General features: G+C 37.8%; 1 protein-coding gene and 1 pseudogene across 2 annotated transcripts in view; both read left to right on the forward strand.

Moving 5' to 3' along the window:
• The window catches only part of LOC107582305 (EH domain-containing protein 4-like), a 19891-nt gene extending 7060 nt beyond the window's left edge, over positions 1-12831 (forward strand). Inside the window, exons 3-7 of one of the 2 annotated variants that reach the window (XM_016268084.1) lie at positions 1020-1117; positions 5901-6313; positions 7806-7970; positions 11645-11761; positions 12736-12831. In XM_016268084.1, the coding sequence (XP_016123570.1) occupies positions 1020-1117; positions 5901-6313; positions 7806-7970; positions 11645-11761; positions 12736-12762 (820 nt within the window). In that variant the 3' untranslated portion in view covers positions 12763-12831. Of the gene's footprint in view, positions 1-1019; positions 1118-5900; positions 6314-7805; positions 7971-8756; positions 10283-11644; positions 11762-12735 lie in introns of those variants that run through there. The other variant, XM_016268075.1, reaches the window with a different exon arrangement.
• LOC107583314 (spectrin beta chain-like) overlaps positions 12818-21128 on the forward strand; it is a 30637-nt pseudogene continuing 22326 nt past the window's right edge.

A 21128-nucleotide genomic window follows, 5' to 3' on the forward strand; every position in this document is an offset into this window, starting at 1 on the left:
CACCATCGCTTCAGCTAGAGCCCTGTCTACCAGACACGCTTACAGGCTGAAGTGGAACCTGTTCGTCGGTTGGTGCTCTTCCCGCCGGGAAGACCCCCGTAGATGCCCGATCGCAGTCGTGCTTTCTTTCCTGCAGGATGGGTTGGAGCGAAGGCTGTCTCCCTCCACCCTGAAAGTGTATGTTGCTGCCATTGGCGTTTTCCATACGGATCCCAATTCGTGAGTCACGACTGATGTAACGTAGAACGTGACTGACTGAAAGGGAACGTCTAGGTTACTTGTGTAACCCTCGTTCCCTGAAGGAGGGAACAAAGACGTTATGTTCCGTCGCCACAGTTGCTGTACCACCGCTGTACAGCCGGGGCACGTAGTCTCGGCTCCTCAGCGAAAAACTGATGTGCGTTTGCACGCGCTCTCCTTTTATACCCGCGCTGCGAGGCGGGGTGCGCGTGGCGAAACACGCACACCAACTGTCATTGGCTTGTTTAGTTAACACTCGAAGGTGATTGGGCTCTCGGGCGAGATCCCAATTTCGTCAGTCACGACTGACGTAACGTCTCCGTTCCCTCCTTCAGGGAACGAGGGTTACACAAGTAACCTAGACGTTTCTGTTCATATGAGGTCACATTAACAAAATATTGGCAACATTTTGTGAGCAAAAAAGTTCCACTGTCAGTAGTTTAGCGATGCATGAAGCACAGCTTCTGCAAAATTTCGCAGAGCAACGGTAAATGTGACCACCCATTTATTTATTTTAAGTAAGTCCTGTTTAATCTGAAGTTCATTGAACAGCTTGTTAGTCTCCTTTTGCTTTTTATAAAGTGACTTTCACTTATTTGGTAACCAATTGTGGTAAGATTTATTCTCGTATCTTTGAAAGAATTTTAAAAGAAAATGTGTCTCGGCTGTTATATTTTCCCATGACTCAGATCAAATGAGTCAACCGACAAATGTAGTGATGCTACCAGCATTTCCGGTGATAACATGAGGTGATGAACTCTCTCCATCTGTCTTGTCAGGTTCATCTGCTCACAAATGCCCAACCAAGTTCTGCAGAGCATTAGCATCATTGACACGCCGGGGATTTTGTCTGGTGAGAAGCAGCGCATAAGCAGAGGTCAGTGGCTGCAATGTTTACTGTACAGGAGGATGTTCACTCTAGTCTTTGTAGTGTCTTTAAGCCAGTCCATCCTGTATTGTATGACAAACGAAGACCGGGAGTTACGCACAGACTCTGTCACATGGCCACACACATGCAATGGGATATCAAATGACCAAACGGACACCATCAAATATACCCCATTCTTCTTTAAGGGCTCCTCCAAAGATGTTTATTAGAGAAGAGCTGTTTGTTAAAGGGGTCATCGGATGCCCATATCAAGTTGATATGATTCTTTAGGGTCTTAATGAAAAGTCTATAACATACTTTGGTTAAAATTTCTCAATGGTAGTGTAAAAAACACCCTTTTTACCCTGTCAAAATCAGCTCTTTTTTCAGCACGTCATTCTAGGCCGTGTTGCTTTAAATGCTAATGAGCTCTGCTCACCCCGCCCCTCTCTTCCGTGGGGTGATGAGCAGACTGTAAACTTCAGCCGCGAAACTGGCTAACTAGCACATTATTAGGAAAGGCGATTTGCAAAGATTCATAAAAAACCCTTGTACTCACGCGAACTTAAATGCATTTAGGCAGATCGGGGATCTGCATATTCCCTTCAAAAATTAAAGTAATGTTAATCCTCTGCGTCTTCAGCGGCTCAGATGTCCGGAGTAAATGACGACTGCTATGTTAATTTTTACATCCAGCAACAAAACACCTCAATCGCTTAATCGGAGACGTTCTTGTCTTCCCCTGCACCGGAGTCGACACAATGGCGGACAGCTCTCAGCTCACTCAGGGCGGGTCTAAGGTAAGACGGCCTTGTCAATCAACTATTGTGGGAGGGGCCTGTGCTGAACTACGTCATTCTGACAGGAATCTCAGTACAGCCTGATCTGAGAAAGGGGATTTGAAAATAGGGATTTGAAATAAAAAACACTGGGTGGATTTTTATCATTATAGGGTGGATGTGTACACACACTTCCAACACACATTTATGTTCAAACAACAACAAAAGTGAATTTTGCATTCGATGACCCCTTTAAGGTGAAACTAGTCATGACTGGATGCTTAGTGAAGGGAAGATAATGTCACATGACCAACACAATGTGAACTCTGATGTTTAGCCTTGGCAGAATTCTTCATCCTGGAGTCTCTGTGGCTATTTCCCATTGAAAATAGATTTGGTGTGATGCATTAGCGCAGACAGGCTGGTTCACTCCCTGGAGGACTGAAGCTCATGTTCTCAGTATAAGGAACAATCATAATGCTTTAGTCATTAGTTTTCATTTTAGTCACCAGATCTGACCTGTTTCATTGTAAATTTCCTCTGTTGTTTCCGTCCCTGTCTCCCATTACATGACACCAGCAGACCTGTTGGAAACGGTGATGAGTCTGGTGTTGTGAAGTCAGCATTTCTCACTTTCTTTTTCCTAATTTCAAAAGCATGAGTTTAGCTTGGCAAATACACTTCAGGGTTTACGTCAGTATTCTGGTAACTTAACATGTAGCTGGTGTTTATGTGTTACTGGATCATCAATTAACAAAACAAGCTGCTACATGCTTTATTTCACGTATTTTTTAATTTTAACTAAGAAGGCAGAGCATGTCTGAGAGGTGGCCAAGCAATTTTTAACAGTTGTGAGATATGCCTGTTCATGCTGTAGAGGTACAGCACGGGTATACGCAGGCTCAGAGGGTCTGCAGACTACAGATTAGGCCTGGTGGCACAAATGTACGACCGCAGTTTTGGCCATGAGGGATAAAACACATGGGCGTTCCACATCTGTTCCTGCTTTAGCTCCACTCAGCTGAGGTTGCATTCCTCTTACGTTAGCGTCTCTGACACATCTCACGATGCACCATTGAACATGTGCATCAATCATATTTAATTTCTAATATGACTATGAATGTTCAAAATTGGGAAAAAAAATGAATTTTACACCCAGACATTTGTGTTGTGCCTGCTTTAAAATGTTCCAATCTCTAGATTTTGTAAATGAGTGCAACAAATTTTATTTAGGCTGCTCTTTAAAAAGTGATTAAATAATTGTAAAAATAATGCTGGTAAGTTGACAACTTCTGGTGTGACATGTTATACTCTACAACCATCTGTTTTTTTGGACAATTTTAAACAGTGTATTGTTGATTTTTATAATTATAATGCATGAAGTTTGGACTGTTTGTACGTAAAAAAGTATTCATCACACTGTAGGATCAGTTAAATTGAACTGTGGCAAAAAGTTATTAAAAATGGTTAAATATTTTTAAATAAATTGTTACTAGTTATAGGACCCAAGACATAGATGGTCCCTTTTACATTTATGTAAATTTTTATTACATTTTTTGTATAATTAAAAAAAGGTTAATTTAGAGTCCTCCTTCTGTACAAAGTTGCCTTACATGGAACAGCATTGATGGTTCCCACACTCTAAGTACTGAGCTCCTCCTTTGTAAAATCTTGGCTGAGCTTTTTGCGAAATTTTTATAGCTATGTGTAATCCATGCCATTGTTGTTGGAGCAGCGTAATTTCCTCATGACTGTTAGGTGGTTGGATAAGCTGGATCTCATTGCTTTAAAGAGAAGAGAAGTTCTGTATTCATCAACATATGCACTGGTTTATAATGAGCTGCATGTAAATGAGGGCAGATGTGGTGTCCCTGTCTCTACAAGGTTCTTATGGTCATGACAGATCAGTGACCTGTGCACAAGGCTTGAAAGCTGATCTTTATGTCCTTGTTTCTTTCTATACCTGTTTCTTCTAGCTACAGAAAGAAATGTGTGATCATTATTTATGCATGATGGACAGTTTAACATATTTTCCAGTCATGAAATACCAATTTCAAATTAATTGTGTGTGTAATGTTTCCACAATGAGTGTTTTAAGTTTTGTGTATTAAGTTTGGTCTTGGATCTTTGTATTTTATTTTTTTATTGAATTACAGTGGGTATAGAAAGCATCAACCCCCCCCCCCCCCAAACCCCATTTAAAAGAATTAAATTTTGTTGCTTTGCAGCCTGAAATGAAGACATTCATCCATTTATCCTTCGATCCTGACAAGTGCTCCAGAGAGAAGTGCTGTAGAGAAACAGCCCCAAAACAGGATATTACCACCTCCATGCTTTACTGTAAGAATGCTGTTATTTGGAAGGTGAACTGTATTGGATTTCCGCCTGATATATCGATTGGTGTTGAGGCCATATAATGCAATTTTAGTCTTATCTGCCTCAGAAATGCTCAGTCGTGACTGCATGGCCTTTCTTGAGGAGTGGCTTTTTTCTTGCAACCCTCCCATACAAGCCACATTTGTGGAGAATTTGTGATATTGTTGTCACATGCACACAATGACCACTCTTTGTCATAAATTCCTGCAACAGATTCAGAGCTGCTGTAGACCTCTTGGTCGCCTCTCTGACCATTTTCCTCCGGGCTCTTTCATCCAGTTTGGAGCGACGTCTTGATGCAGGGAGGGTCTGTGTTGTACCAAATACATTCTACTTCTTAATAATTGACTTCACTGTGCTTCTAGGCATTGATAAAGCCTTTGAATTTTTTTTGTATCCATCTCCTGACTTGTGCCTGTCCACAACTTTACCACCCATAGTTGCCCTGCCACCTATAGTTGATTGTTTGCTTCAGTTGCACTACCAAGGACTGAAATACTCCAGGAAAGCTCTTTTCATGCTGAGCTGATCAAAATGACCACAGCTGATCACAGCTGAAAGTCAAATAGCTTTGTGTGCCATTGAGAAGGTGATTAGCTACACCTGATTGAGTTTACAAGTCATTTTTAGGAGAGGGGTGACCCTTTTTCCAACTCAGTGATTTTTTATTTATTTTTTAATTTGTATGGCATGTTGGTGTTATATCTTTCATTTGGATGTTATAAGTTGCACTGAGTAAATACAGCTGGATAAAACAAAAACTGTGTCCATCTTCATTTCAGGCTGCAAAGCAACAAAATATTATTTTTTTTTAAAGGGGGTTGATGCTTTTCTATACCCACTGTATGTTATTTTAGAAGGTTTATTTATTATATAATTTATTATGTCTGTTTGTTTATTATTCATATTTATTATATACATACAGTATTATAGTAGGGTTTCCCAGACTGGGGTTTGAGAGTTGATGAAAAGAAAAATTTATTTAATTAAAAAATAAATCATAACAATATGAAATATTTTATTTGTTTACCTGCATGCCATGTGACCATTAGCCAACATAAGAGAACCATGATCACGTGAATGCAATGTTAAATTATTGAAATACTAACTTAAAATCTACTTCAGAGATTTCTGAGTTCAGCTAACAAAAAAAGTTTGGGAATAATATACTATACATGTTTTGTATTGTGTCATTACTATTGTTTTACTATTGTATATGTGACCCTGGACCACAAAACCAGTCATAAGGGTACATTTTTTAAAACTGAGATGTATACATCATATGTATGTTAGGAAAGGACAATATTTGGCCGAGATACAACTATTTGAAAATCTGGAATCTGAGGGTGCAAAAAAATCTAAATACTGAGAAAATCGCCTTTAAAGTTGTCCAAATGAAGTTCTTAGCAATGCATATTACTAATCAAAAATTAAGTTTTGATATATTTACGGTAGGAAATTTACAAAATATCTTCATGGAACATGATCTTTACTTAATATCCTAATGATTTTTGGCATAAAAGAAAAGTGTCTATGGTGTGTACTGAATGCAGTACACTCAATCTGTTTTCCCTTACATGGAGGGCTATGAAGTACTGATGCTTATTAATTCTGTTCTATTGACATTTCCCCCATAGGCTATGATTTCTCTGAGGTCCTGCGCTGGTTTGGAGAGCGAGTGGACCGTATCATTCTCCTCTTTGATGCCCATAAGCTAGACATATCTGATGAATTTTCTCAAGCGATCAAAGCTTTCCGTGGGCAAGATGACAAAATTCGTGTGGTACTGAACAAGGCCGATCAGGTGGACACTCAGCAGCTAATGCGGGTTTATGGTGCGCTGATGTGGTCTCTGGGAAAGGTGATCAATACTCCAGAGGTGGTGAGGGTCTATCTCGGCTCTTTTTGGGCCAAACCTCTTCAAAATGCAGAGAACCGGCATCTGTTTGAAGCCGAAACACAAGATGTCTTCAGAGACATCCAGAGTTTGCCTCGCAACGCTGCCCTGCGTAAGCTAAATGACCTCATCAAAAGAGCTCGTCTTGCTAAGGTAAGGGTTTTAATGTCACAGTCCACACACTTAGCCATGCATTTTTATGCTTTTAAAATGTTGTTTAGTGCTATTTATATTATTGTAGTATAGTTATAATTGAATGTATAAAACATTGAATATTAAGCCTAAGATCTATCATATCATGTTATTATTTATATAGTTTTTTATACTTAGTGTATTTTATTATTTTAGTCTGATATTTTAGTTGATATTAATTAATTATAAACAGTTTTATTTACGCAGATATTTATGCATCATACACTTATGCATATTTGATATTAATATATTTAGTGTTGATGTATTAATATTATTTATAAATAATTGTTATTAATTATTAAGATCTTAAATTGTTAATAATACATTGCTGCTTGTCCAACTTTCCAGCATCGCTGCTCATTGTCTGTTATTTTGTCTTGTATTTGACCTTAGTTCAACCACTATTGTTTTTGGCTGAGTGCACTGAATGAACTTACACACAGTACAACATGAGCCCCATTCAACACAACCTGGTTGCGCCTTAACACTTAAATATGGACATATAAACAATTCACTCATGGAACCATGACAGAAAGTGTGTCTTATCTCTTCCGCAATATTTTCCAAACACATCCAGCAAACAGGAATCCTGTAGCCCTGTGCCTGTCTTCCTGTAATGGTAAAGCTATGTGAAGCTGTTAAATGCCTTCTCCATCTCCTGGAAAAGCCCAGAAAAGTCCCTTTCCGTGGTACAAAGGAATGTGTGTAACAGTCTTGAAGAGAGCACAGCCCTTATTTTTTCTAACCTCTCCACCCCACTTAGTCTTGCCATTCGTCATGTTTACGCCTTTCCTGTCCTCCTCGAGTCGCCAATCATCCTTTAGAGGAATAAACATGGCTTAAAAAGGAAAAGCCCAGCCTTAATTTGGATCTCTCGTGGTGTACTGCCTCTATATTGAGGAAAAACTTTGTATAAATACAGACGCTTTTGAATGATCCTTTGGCAAGGGCGTTTCCAAGGTGTAAACACACAGCTGGTGTTTGATTATGTAACCAGCCTAGAGTAACAGGAGGAGGATTTCATGTGAGAAAAATTGGCTATAGTATAATAATAGTGATTTCACGGGCATGTAACATTTAGGTTTTCATTTGAAACTTACTTTTTTTTTAAACTTATGCTGTATGCCATAAATTAGCCTTTGTTTTAAATAAACAGTTTGACTTGCTCTTATTGTCATTACGCTTGTGTATTCAAATGTGTCTTAAATGTAGTTATTAAATGTAAGGTCAGTTTAATTTATTATAACAAAATAATAATACTAAAAAAGGAGACGAAGAAGGGAAAAATATTATTATAACAATAATTATGAATAATAATATGAAATGTATTTGCACATCTGTTTTTTATCAGTATGTTATATGTGGGCCCATTTTTCCAGTATACATTATTCCATGAACACAGGTTCACCATACCTCCTCATGAACTGACTATAATCTGCTATGTGTCTGACAGGTGCATGCTTATATCATCAGCTACTTAAAGAAGGAAATGCCCTCCCTGTTTGGAAAAGAGAAGAAAAAGGAGGAGCTGATTGCCCACCTGCCTGAGATCTATCAGATTCTGCAGAGAGAGCACCACATCTCACCTGGAGATTTCCCTAATGTCATTAAAATGCAGGTGAGACTTGGCCTGTGTCTATGGAACATGGGTAAATATTAGATATTATATTATGGCTTCTACATATGTTTACAAACTAATCAAAACTAACCAGGATGTTTATTTAGAGAGATGTTTTATGTAGCTATGAATAAAATTTCCAACAACTGCTGGTTATTAGGATAATGGTGCAGATGTATGAGGATTCCAGGCTGTAGATCTAAGGGATGTTTGTTTGGTACAGTGTGTTAGTGCTATGGTTGAGTCCCTGAGGGGGCTGATTGAGTCCCAGCCTTGCTATTGTCTGAGGAGCAGACAGAGTCTGTACTTTCACTTTCTTTGGTTGCCTGAGGATGTATACCCAGCATGACTCTCCATAGACTCTAGCCCCACATCTAGTGCATCCCCGCATCTCACATTCAGGTCCAGGGATGCAGAATTTTAATTGATATGAAAAGACAGCAATCATTAACTATAATAACATTGCTAATTATTGACTGCACACATGCTCTCAGTGAACTTTCCAACCAGACAGATTCCAGGCAGCACTTGAAAGATAAAGGCCATTCTCTGACTAGACTGACTAGACTGTAGGCGACATTAATTAACTTATAAGAATTAGACATCATATCACTGAAATAACCACTTCAGTACTTGGATGCCTCATTTGTTTAACACATTATAAAAAATGAATAATAAAACAAAAAATATAACCCAGTGTGTATCGGCTGTTTATGCTATATTATTACACACTTTAGTTTGACATTAAAATATCTCCCTCTGTCACTCACATCTACTGACATGCAGGAGCAACTGCAACACTACGACTTCAGCAAGTTCCCTTCTTTGAAGGTGAAGTTGATTGAATCCGTGGACAGAATGTTGTCCACCAAGATCTCAAGTCTGATGAACATGATCCGAGAGGAAGAAAGCAAACAGCCTACTCAGATGGTAATGGGTGGAGCCTTTGAGGACTCGTCCGACGGGCCTTTCGGCCACGGCTATGGTGAGGGTATCAGTGCAGGGGCTGATACTGAGGACTGGATCGTGAGTCGCGACAAACATCGCTACGATGAAATCTTCTACACACTGATGCCTATCAATGGGAAAGTAACTGGCATCAATGCCAAGAGGGAGATGATGAATTCTCGTCTGCCCAACACTGTACTGGGAAAGATCTGGAAGCTGGCAGACTGTGATAAGGACGGCATGCTGGATGATGAAGAATTTGCTCTTGCTCAGCATCTTATTAAAATCAAACTGGAGGGATTTGAGCTTCCTACAGAGCTTCCAAATCACCTAGTACCTCCATCGCACAGGAAGAACCCCACTGCAGACATCTTGTACAACCACCAGGAGGATTGATCACATTCATATCTGTATATTTATCAGCCAGCTGCTAGCACAAATTGGCCTTTGAATATTGAAGTCTTACTTCATTGAAAGGGATGAAGTTTTATTGGTTAAGCCATCTTTCATCTTCAACAGTGCTGTTAAAATTAGACATGTATGACTTTAACATGCCTAAGATTGAGTATGCTTTAATATAAGTGCACTAATTCAGTGTTTTGAAAGACATACTGTACATATATTTGAAAGGCATACCAATTTAAATTACAGTCCATATAATTGTGATTACTTCTAAATCCATGACCTTGTGTTATTTCACCATGTGCTTGCAGATTGTGAAAATGGATGGCAGTGCAGTTTCAATATTATATTACATTTCATATTAAATAACAATTTTGGTTAAGTATGCATGACAGCAGCCAAAAAAATACCCATACATGACACACTATCACAGAAGTATCCATTCATTTCACTCATTCTGACAGAGTGTGAATATCTATTAAATTAATTTCAAAACACACATTCTTTTTTTTTTACTTTAATCTTTTCCTTGAATGTACATTTTTGTATGAACTGGAAAAAAATACTACATACAGGGTTTACGCGGGTCCTTAAAATGTCTTACATTTAGTTCTAGCCTATTGAATAGTCTTAAATGTTACAAGCAAGTTTTAATTATGATTTCAAGAGGTCTTAAATTTCTGGACGGAAAGACTAGAATTGCGATATGGCTGAATGTGACGATTAAACTTCAAAAGGCTTTGATTTAATTAAATAAACATGAGAAACCACTATATTTCTGCCTTTTCGAAAGCGCCTCCTGCTGGCAGAGAATGAATTTGCATTTTCAATAAGCCGTTCTGTTGTTTTTGTTCAGACCAATGTGAAAATCAACCCATGTTTTTATGCAGCAAACACAGTGTTGTAAATGGGAACTGGTGGGTCGACAAAAAGATAATGCATTATAAAAATCTCAACAATTGAGACAGAAAAATATATTTAAATGGTATTTAATTAATATAATATTTGATTGATAATAATTGTTTAAATGAATGTAATTGATACTTTTGACTAATCCCTTTTCTTAAAAATGGTTTAAAGGCTGAAATGTGGCGTTCATAATTTTATAAAACTTTGTTTTTGAGAAAACTTGTATCTGAACTGTAAATCATGCTTTTTATGGTCATTTTACAGTTTAATATGTTAGCATAGACATGAGTCCTATGCCGCTCATATGGTATTAATTTTATTTGTGCAGGTCTTAAAAGTTCTTAAATTTGAGCTTAAAAATCCTGCAGATACCCTGTACATAAACTTTTTCTCACACTGGGTGTTTTTTATGTTTTGGATCGAATTGCAAGACATTTATGTACACAAATAGACACATTTGTAACAGCATTATTCTGAACAGCACTGAGTTTTGCCAAAGTATTTTGTGTGTGTGTGTAATATTTCTGTCTTACACCAACTAGGTTGTGAAGAGTTATATTAGTTTATAGTGGCAAGCATTTAAAAATGTCAAACATATACATTTAAAAAAGAATCCTGCAAAAATATTCTAAAATTTCAGTATTCAGGAGAGTACAAACATTTTTTTTTTCTTTTGAGATAGATTAGCATCTAGGCTGCCAACTCTATTCTGTCTTCTAATTATACAAAAAGACTAATTTTTTTAAATAAAAAATTAATGTTTATATTATTTTACATAAAATATCAATGATATTGACAGTAAGAGAAAACACTGAATTAAACAGTGTTTATAATTCTGAGATGCAAAAGAACTTCTGTTGTATGATGAAATCATTATGAAACTCCTTTATGCTGTATATACATTAATACTGATGAATGTAATTATGTATGTTAACACTGTCACCATAACCATATGTACATTTGAACTAATAGATTGTTTCTGTCAACTCCGAGGTGGATTACAGGAACTAGACTTAACTATTTGACACAAGGCTAACTCTTATGGCTTTTAAACATGTAAAAATCATTGTATTTGTGTGCAGGTGAATTTAAGATTACTGTAAATTAAATTAATTAAAGCCATTCTGGTCAAGTTTCTCAGATACTTAATTATATATAGGTGTTTGATGGTGCTGCCTATATTTTAATGAGCCTTTGACATATATACAACCTTCAATCTTCTGTTAATTTGTCATTTGCAAATTTTATATAACCTTTTAAATGAAATAAGGGAATGTAATAAATGTTTCTCTTTCAAATTAAAATTGTTTCTCCAACACTTTATTTTGAAATTCGTAATCATAGTAAACTTGAACGTGTACAAAATCTTTTTTGAATAACAGTAATTTCAGCTGTTTCAACCCCGAATCAATTAGCATACAACTGGCATGGCTGTTCCTGGATGGGCCTTTAGAGAGGTGTGTGCTGCTGAATTACGGCATGAAATACTGAATTTGACGGCAACCTTTACCCCTCATGTAGCACATTGTCAGGTGAGTGAGAATTACCCTCCCTTTCATTCCATTACAACAGCGTCAAAGTTCAGTTCAGTCCCTTAACAGTGATCAGTCTTGAAGAGGATTTATCGGATTATGCTCAAATCATGAATTTTTGCCTATGATGAAAGTCTGTGACTAGCACTGACTGTGCTTAAGTGTTGAAAACAAACCTTGACAAAGGGAAAGTGAATTCTAAATCTATTGCATGCTGTGCATCATAATATGACAAACAAATGTAATACTTTTTACAAGTTGCAAGAAATAGTTGCAGGATATACAAATGGCAACATTTAAGAAACAAAAAATGCAAGTTATGCAAAAAAACAAAAGGAAGTTTATGCTATTTTGAATTGTCTGCAGAGATGTGTAATATTATAGTTTAAACTCGATTAAACAAATGTCTGTTTCACCGAATTACATGGATATAAAATATTTTTCAATATAATAGCATCATAGCTTTAAGACTCTACTAAGATGATGTTCTACAGTATAACATATGAAAAGTAACAAAACAAATATCTGAAATGTAACATCTGATTTAAGTAATCTGTAATTCTTGATCCCATCCTATTCAATTTATCACCTGATTTGGAAATGCTAGGTATTTTTATGATCCTTCAAAATATGTCTGTAAAGTCAGGCTCAAAGAGCATAGCAGGAGAGGCATGATTGCCTTGATACTTTCACTTCCTCATATACATTAGAAAACAAAGCAGATTTAAAAATTGAAAATGATATTTAGCTTTCACAATGACATTTCCTTGGTACTATACTCTTTTATTTTAACTTCACAAAAATCGAAACGTAAAGGCCTCTATTCATGTGTATGGCTTAATGTTTAAACTCATCTTAAGCAGCTATTTATTGTAAATGAACAATCTCTAGTGCAGCATTTGAGATGGCTGAATTTTTCTTTATGTGTGTGTGTCTTTGAAACAGTTACATGCGTTTTTCATATGCATTTTCAGAGACTAACACGGTCAGGAGATGTCTAAACGGGGAGATGGAGAAGAGTCAGATGGCCGATTCCGAGAGCTTCAGGAATAGCGGATGACGGTGCAGAAGAAGACCTACACAAAATGGATGAACAGTGTCTTTTCAAAGAATGTGGTACGAATACATCCTTCCAAAGCCTTGCTGCTCAGTGCTAGTTCAGGCAACAAGATCCACAATCAGTGACACAACTAAACACCAATAAAACGTAAACAAAGCTTACATTTCAAATGTGTCATGAATCCTTTTGCAATAGTAATTATATTGCTATCTATCTTTAAATATATAAATAATCCACTTCATTTAATCAGTGGTATCTGCTTGTGGTGAAGCAATCTGATTACACAAAAATTCATGATTCACAAGAAGATATCACGGTAACTCTGATGATGTAATATAATCCTGACTACATTCTTGTGATTTACTTGAGTTTATGATATAATATGCTCAGCATGATTACCTCTAGTTGTGAACCCTTGAACCTATTTAAGGTCATAATTATTTTATCATTGTCCATTACATTACCATCTACATACTTTATGTACTTGTCTCATGATAAGTGGACTAGTTTAGTTGCTTATTTAAACAAGTTAGCCCACTGTTTTTCATATATACATACTCAAAGACTGAGTTTAATAATAATGATGAAAGAAAATGGCAGGTACACTTAAAGGAAAACCCAATAGTTTTTAATTTTTAAATTTAAATTTTAATACACTGTTATGCAAACCTTTTGTGACAGATCAGCACTGGGGAGAGCACAGATGATTTACCTTGTATTACATCAACATCACCAATTTTAGATTTAGGAAGGAAATAGTACCGCCTTGACTGTCATCACATATTGTTTTTATACCTGATATTTCCACTGTATATGTCTCCCTTTGAGTGTTATATTTAACAGTAGTACTCTCGTACTTACTGCCATTGTTGTGTGAACCAACTGAGAGATTTCACTTACATAATAAACACTAACAGCAAGATGTTAAAACAGACAAGTGGTGCTACAACGACCTTCCTCGGCTTGTTAGGGCACACAAATATATTAATAGTTGTACACAGGCAGCTGTCCGGTAGAATGACATGCTTTAAATGTTTCCCTTTCCTTTTCCCCTTCCTCAGTTTCTCCTGTGTATTGTTCTGTATCAGACAACACCGTTCACCGTAAACATGTTTATTAGAAAAAGTCACACTGATCATTAAATAACTAAATATTGCTTTCTGCGAAAATCTACTCTACCCAAACACATAGTATTTCTTTTACTGCATCAGTTACATGCAAGTTAGCAAGAGACCATTGTTCTTGCTTTTAAAAGCAATTATGAATGCTGCAAAGAAGTATACAGTAATTGCAAACAGATTTTATTTTTTTATCTTTGCTCTTGAGTGATGAACTACATGTCTGAAGACCTACCAGAGGAGCAGGGTGTGCTCTAAGCTCCCTCGGTTCATTCCCTGGGTAAGCAGATCGGTTGAGAGACATCAGATTCCCACAAAACATGGATTAGGGAGTGGTTGCAAGTCTCTTGCTTGAAAGCTGAGAGCAGGACGGCTTTACTGAGAGGAGTGTGAGTGAGTCACATCATAGTGGAATACAGTGGCAGTTAGCCAAACACAGTGGTAAAACAAAGCCAGCTGCTGATTTCATGCCTAAACTGCATATGATGCATAAAACAAATGCAGTTATAGGATATAAGAACATGTATGTCACTGTCAACTGACACAGACTACCTGCAACATTACTTGTAAACTGATGTCTTCGCACTTTATGATTATTTGGTTGCATAAACTGGGTGTGTTGGAAATTTGTGTAATTATATTTGAATGTGCATTCACTTTAAAGGAAAAGGTTGACTTGACTGATGTGTATACTGAACTAAGAACTGGTGTGCATCTCGTGCGACTTTTGGAGCTCATCTCCGGGGATAAACTGCCCACTTCCAGTCGACACAGCCTAAGAGTCCACTGTCTAGAAAACAACAGTATTGCCATTAATTTCCTTAAAACCAAGGTACACTCAAAGAAGTACAACATGCAAATATCAAATTAGAATAGCTTTTAAAAAGTATTATTTCAACAATGTAACTTCTTAAAAGTGAACTGTGGATAAACAATAAGTTATGTACTTATAATTGTAGGTCATCTTTTTTCCCTCTGTTCATCTTCTTATAGATCAGAGTAGATCTGATTGGTCCCGAAAATATTGTGGATGGAGACAGAACCCTGATCCTGGGCTTAATTTGGATCGTCATTCTCCACTTCCAGATTGGAGCCATCAATATTGTTGAGGTAAGGCCTTAAAATTGGCCCCTGTGCTTATCACTGTTTAAATTCTGTTTTGGTTTCAGGCTGGTGGTGATGTCAGTGGCGCTCAGCGCTCAGCCAAAGAAGCTCTACTGATATGGTGTCAGCGTAAGACCCCTGGTTACGCCAATATAAATGTGCAAGACTTCTCAAGCAGCTGGAGAGATGGACTGGCCTTCAATGCTCTTATTCATGCCCATTGGTAATACTTATAGTGGATAGCATTCTCTTTTGATAAGGAACATAATTTGACTGTTTCCTTTCCACTACTTCAATCTCATGAAGTTATGATAACACTGTTCCAGGCCTGATCTTTTTGACTACAACCGACTACGGCAAGATGATCCAATGAGGAACCTCACCCATGCTCCACTCTGGCAGAGGATGAGTTTGGTATAATGCAGCTCCTGGATGTGGAAGATGTCATGGTGCCCCATCCCGACGAGAAGTCTATCATGACTTACGTCTCCCTTTACTACCACTACTTCTCCAAAATGAAGCAGGGTCAGACTATCCAGAAGAGGATAGCTAAGGTTAGTTAGCAAACGTGTGTAATTTTAAGTAATGTAAAATGCAAGGGTAAGAATTGCTATTACTATACATACAAAAAAAAACTGTCTATTGTCATATACCTGCACACACAATTGTCAATTTATATATTTTTATTCATTATTTACTTGTTCTATTTTTATTTTTATTATCTGTGTTTTTTGTTCTGTCACTGTCATTCTGTTACACTGTGGAAGCTTCTGTCACGAAAACAAATTCCTCGTATGTGTAAACATACCTGGCAATAAAGCTCATTCTGATTCTGATTCTGATTCTAAAGTTGTGATGTAATGGAAGAAGCAACAGAACCTTTATTCTGTATTGTGGTGTACATCCAAGTGAAATAGATTATCGCGAAGAAAAAATTGTAGAGCGAGGGCATCAGTTGCTGGTTGGATGGAGGCAGATCCGAATGGAAACTTGCAGTCGAATGTAAGAAAGGCGCGGGGTTTATGCAGACAGAACACACCAGAGAGATGTCTCATTTCAAAGTTTGGATGAATTGTTCACAATAGGATCAATAACATGCATTTAGAAAATAGATATGGTGAATTCCCATTTCTTGAGTAGACCTCTAACCCTAAATATTAAACTTTGCCTTGTAGTTTGTTGAGAAGAGGTGTTCAGTCACTTTTCTAAGCAATCAGGCTTATGATTTTTACCTGGTGATAATACAGGCAAAAAAATCCCATAAACTATTGATTGAGTGACCTGTGCCATATACCGTATATGTATATTGGCAATTTGCTTAACTAAGTAATAGCAGTAGCAATCCTATGAACTGCACTAATGCCAAAACAGTTATTAGTGATATAAGATTTCTTTCCTTGTTATTTAGTGTGTTTCTAGACTGGGCTTGGAATAGATGTGATTATTATAACAAAGATATACACTTTTTGCTTTGGTCCATTGGGACAAAGCAACATCACAGGAGCACACAAAGGTTTTTTTGTGAAATGTTAAGCACTGGTGCCCTCTGTTTGTGAAAGTATGAACTGCAGCTACTGTGGTGTTGAATCAGGACTCTAATCTCAAACTCTTTAGGATTAGTGGATTTGACTGTGGGTCAAAAGGAGGAGCCCTGGTCTTAATCAGATCAGTATAAACTCTGGGCTGTAAATGCTGCTAAACAAGAAAGTTAGTTGTCTGCACTGCATAGTCAAGATAGCCTTTTGGATCAGGCTGACAATATGGAGGAAGTCATCCTCAGATAGTCTACTCTTTGACAAACAGGAGGATTTGATCCAGCAAAGATGAGCTCAGAGGTCAGGCGATGCTATTAAAATGCTGGCAGGATACACATGGAGAGAAACAGGGGCGTGAATTGTCCTGTTCTGCCTGTGCAGTACGACACTTTCACTCACCACCATGTCCACAAGTGTGAATAGAAATACCGTTATGTGTTGACTGGGTCAAAGCTGTGGAGTAGTGTTAGCTGTCACAAAAGTGTATTAAACCATGACAGACAGATCTCGTTGAATGGATGGATGGGACTAAAATAAGCCCAGCCAGGCTCTGAGATGTCAAGACTCCGAGTTCATTTTATGGTAAGACTGCCAAGCTCTCAGGTGTGACGCTGTTGGGACACTAGATGACAATGACTTTCAGTGGCTGTTTCAGCAGTCAGTGGTTGCGATGGCAGAACATGAGACAAACAATTATTGAGGCGCAGAGGAGTGTTCCAGAAATGGGAAAGGTGTGTATTAAGTAGATAGATGTCTGTGTAGCTGCTGAACAACAACATGCTCCCAAATCACCCATCCTTTAAAGTAATACAACTTGTGATGTTGCTTAATGTTTACAGTAGTACTGTCCTGCTGTTAGACCAAATCTGTGCTTCTGAATTTCATACAGCTGCTTCAACATCAGTGTTTTCCTAAATCTATAGTTTATCTCTGCCTGCAGATTGTGGACCTTCTGAAAGAGCTGGATGATATGAAGGGCATGTATGAAAGCATGGTGTCTGACTTACTACGCTGGATCAAGACCAAGGTTGAGGAGCTCAATGACCATTCTTTCCCCAACTCCCTGCGAGAAATGCAGCATCTGGTTTCTGCCTTCAAGATGTACCGCACTATTGAGAAGCCTCCCAAGTACCAGGAACGAGGGGCTATCGAGGCCCACCTCTTCAACTTACGAACCAAGCTAAGAGCAAACAATCAGTGGGACTATATTCCTCTGGAAGGCAAGACCTTGGGGGATATCAAAAGGAACTGGACCTTGCTAGAGCGAGCAGAACACCAGCGAGAGCGGGACCTCCAGAGTGCGCTGATGAGGCTGGAGCAGCTGGAACAGTTGGCCCAGAAGTTTGGCCATAAAGCTACGCTGAGGGAGAGCTACCTGGAGGACATTCTGCAACTGATCCAACAACAGGACCTGGGAGGGCTGCAGAGACTGGAGGAGGCTGAGATGGTGGCTCGCAAACTGGAGGCCCTGGGAGCAGATGTGCTGGCTCGTGAACCATGTTTCCGCACTTTAAGTGAAATGGCTGTTGTTATAGAAAAAAGAACTACCACAGCAAGGCGCAAGTGATTTGCAGATGAGGGGCAAAGAATAGCTGGTAGTTTATAAGTCGTGGCCTAATGGTTAGAGAGTCGGACTCATAACCCAAAGGTTGTGGGTTCGAGTCTCGTACCGGCAGGGATTGTGGGTGGGGGGAGTGAATGTACAGCGCTCTCTCCCACCTTGAATACCATGACTGAGGTGACCTTGAGCAAGTCACCGAACCCCCAACTGCTCCGGGTGTGTGTTCACTGCTGTGTGTGTGCACTTTGGATGGGTTAAATGCATAGCACTAATTCCGAGTATGGGTCACCATACTTGGCCACATGTCACGTCACTCGTCACTCACTCACTCATAATCACTTACTGATATGGGCTATGGCTGGTTTTCATGTCCTATTATAATGCAGTGGAAAAGACATGTCAAAAATAAATTTATAGTAAAAAACATTTCCACTAATGTTGGCACTATAAAATAAATTTTCCTATTGATGCAGTTGTTTTTGTTTCTTATTGACGATTTTTTGTTTTAATATTGGGCTGTTGCAGCAATGTACCAGTCCTTGATTTTTTTTTTTTTTTATGTAAAATGCTTATAGCATTTTAGATATGGCTGAACTTAAGGGAAACTATATTTTTCAACATTTTGTTGATCCTTAGGAATGTGGATGTTGAAAATGACTTTACATTATTAAAGTAAAAAAAACATTTTATAGGTGTGGAAGTATTTAGTAGACAATAGTTCATATGTGCTTACATGTTGTACGTGACAGGAAGGAGGATATCATGAACCGATAGAAAGCTTTGCAGCAGCTTCTGAAGCAGCAGAGAGAACATGTTGGAGATGCTGTGAATACATTTGCTGTTCTCAGAGACATTGAGTTAATATCAATGAACCTAAGGGAATTACAGGTGACAAATTAGATATTTAGGAAAATTTCCTATCTATCTATCTATCTATCTATCTATCTATCTATCTATCTATCTATCTATCTATCTATCTATCTATCTATCTATCTATCTATCTATCTATCTATCTATCTATCTAAAGATCTTAACGGCCATTTTAATGGATTTACTGGTTCTCAGCAAGAACAGGTATACTCTTTAAACCCTTCTAATTGTACTAAAAGCCATATTTGGGGACATTTGTAAGACTAAGATTTTGTTAGTTTCTAAAATCAGTACAAAAAAAAAAAAAAATCTTGTGGCAAGTAGCATATACTTAAAGACACTTATCTAGAAGCTAAATTGTACTTTAATAGTTAACCATGAGAAATACAGACAGGATTGTATACACCACAGTTTTACGGTTTTAGAAAAAAAACCTACTGTGCAGCAATTACATGATCTTTTTTTGTGGAAAAAAGGAGAAAAGCTCTGGAGGGACAGCTGAAGCTCTTTGAGTTTTTCCATGATTGTGAAGAAGTAGAAGCATGGATCTATGAGAAATAGGTCCTCTTACAGGCAGCATCTCTGGGGAGAGACCTCAGTCAAATTCAGCAAGCCATTCAGAACCACAAGGTATGGCCATCAGATACTATAAGATTACAATAAAATATAAAATTGTAGTACTGAAGAAACCCATTACTGCCTACATTTTTAGATCTATCTCAAAACAGTTATATACTTATCGATACTAAATGTTTTTTAAGCACTTCTATAATGGAGAACTGACTAACGTTGCTTAACCTCAATGAGACTGAATCAGAGCTGCTAAGATTGCTTTGTTATGTTGCAGGCTGTAGAGGCAGAGATTCAGTCTCAGGAATCACTGTGCTCTGGGGTTTTATCCAGAGGCCAAGAGCTGTGCAGGGGGAAACACCCTAATGAGAGAGACATCCAAAAGTTTATTCGGACTATTCAGAAACAATGGCAGCAACTTAAAGAACAAGTCACCATCCAAAAAAACAGGCTGCATGCAGCCATTGTCATCAAGCAGGTATGTACATATATATATATATATATATATATATATATATATATGAGTGCAAAGTGAGAAATTATGATTCAGTAGATCAAGCAGTGGTTGGGATAAAAATGTTCCAAGTGCCATTCCTAATTTCCCTCAGTATTTTGCAGACATTACCGAAGCCAGCTCGTGGCTTGATGACCGCAAACCACTTCTCATTGATGAGGATTATGGAAAGGATGAGGCCAGCACTACTGCTCTGCTCCAGCGTCACCAAAGACTGGAGAAAGTAATGGAAGCATATGCCTCAGAAGTTAAACGACTCGGCGAGCAGGCCAAGAGTGCTGCCCAACTTGCTCCTCCTACTGTGAGTCACAACCAAAATAATCCATTTTGTACAAAAGAAAAAAATACAAATTATTTTGCAATACAATTACAGCACTTTGTCTGTCTGAATAATCTTCTAATGTTGCTTCAGGAAGGGTAAAGGTGAAAAACAGTTTATCCATGAAATAAATGTGAATCATTCCTAGTATAAAAAAAACAGAAATTACTGCATAATTTAATGGATACAGCTTCAACGGCACTGAAATTTTTTAATCAATTTAAGACTGAAACCCAGCAGAGTAGAATGGTACACTACAGTGATTCGTCAGATGGTGAAGATCAGAAGGATAAAAAAGATGACAAAGAAGGAAAAGTCATCAGCAAGGCTTTACCACAAGAACAAGCAAAGATTAGGTTCAGATACAGAGGTAAACAGCATCCTTTAATGCTAAAAAATGATCAAGTTTGTGTGTACAATGAAACAGTTTCTCTTTCTCTTCTCATCTTGACCATTTTTCAGGTCCTGTATTAACCTGGGAAAGAGGAGAAACATTGACAATTGTCAGCAGGGAAAAAGATGATAAGTTGCTTCTTCGAGACAGCAGAGGAAATGAGCAACTAGTATCTTCCACATTCATCACAGAGATGCCGTCTTCTGTAAGCCTTTTTATCAATTTCAAAATTTACTTGAGTTTCAAATCTTATGAGCCATAAAACTTCTCTTTAAATTGCATCTACTAGACAGCTTTTGCTTGTGTTTTGATGCAATTAAAT

This window comes from Sinocyclocheilus grahami, unplaced genomic scaffold (genome assembly GCF_001515645.1).
Source record: "Sinocyclocheilus grahami isolate Dianchi unplaced genomic scaffold, SAMN03320097.WGS_v1.1 scaffold4.1, whole genome shotgun sequence".
Lineage (NCBI taxonomy): Eukaryota > Metazoa > Chordata > Actinopteri > Cypriniformes > Cyprinidae > Sinocyclocheilus > Sinocyclocheilus grahami.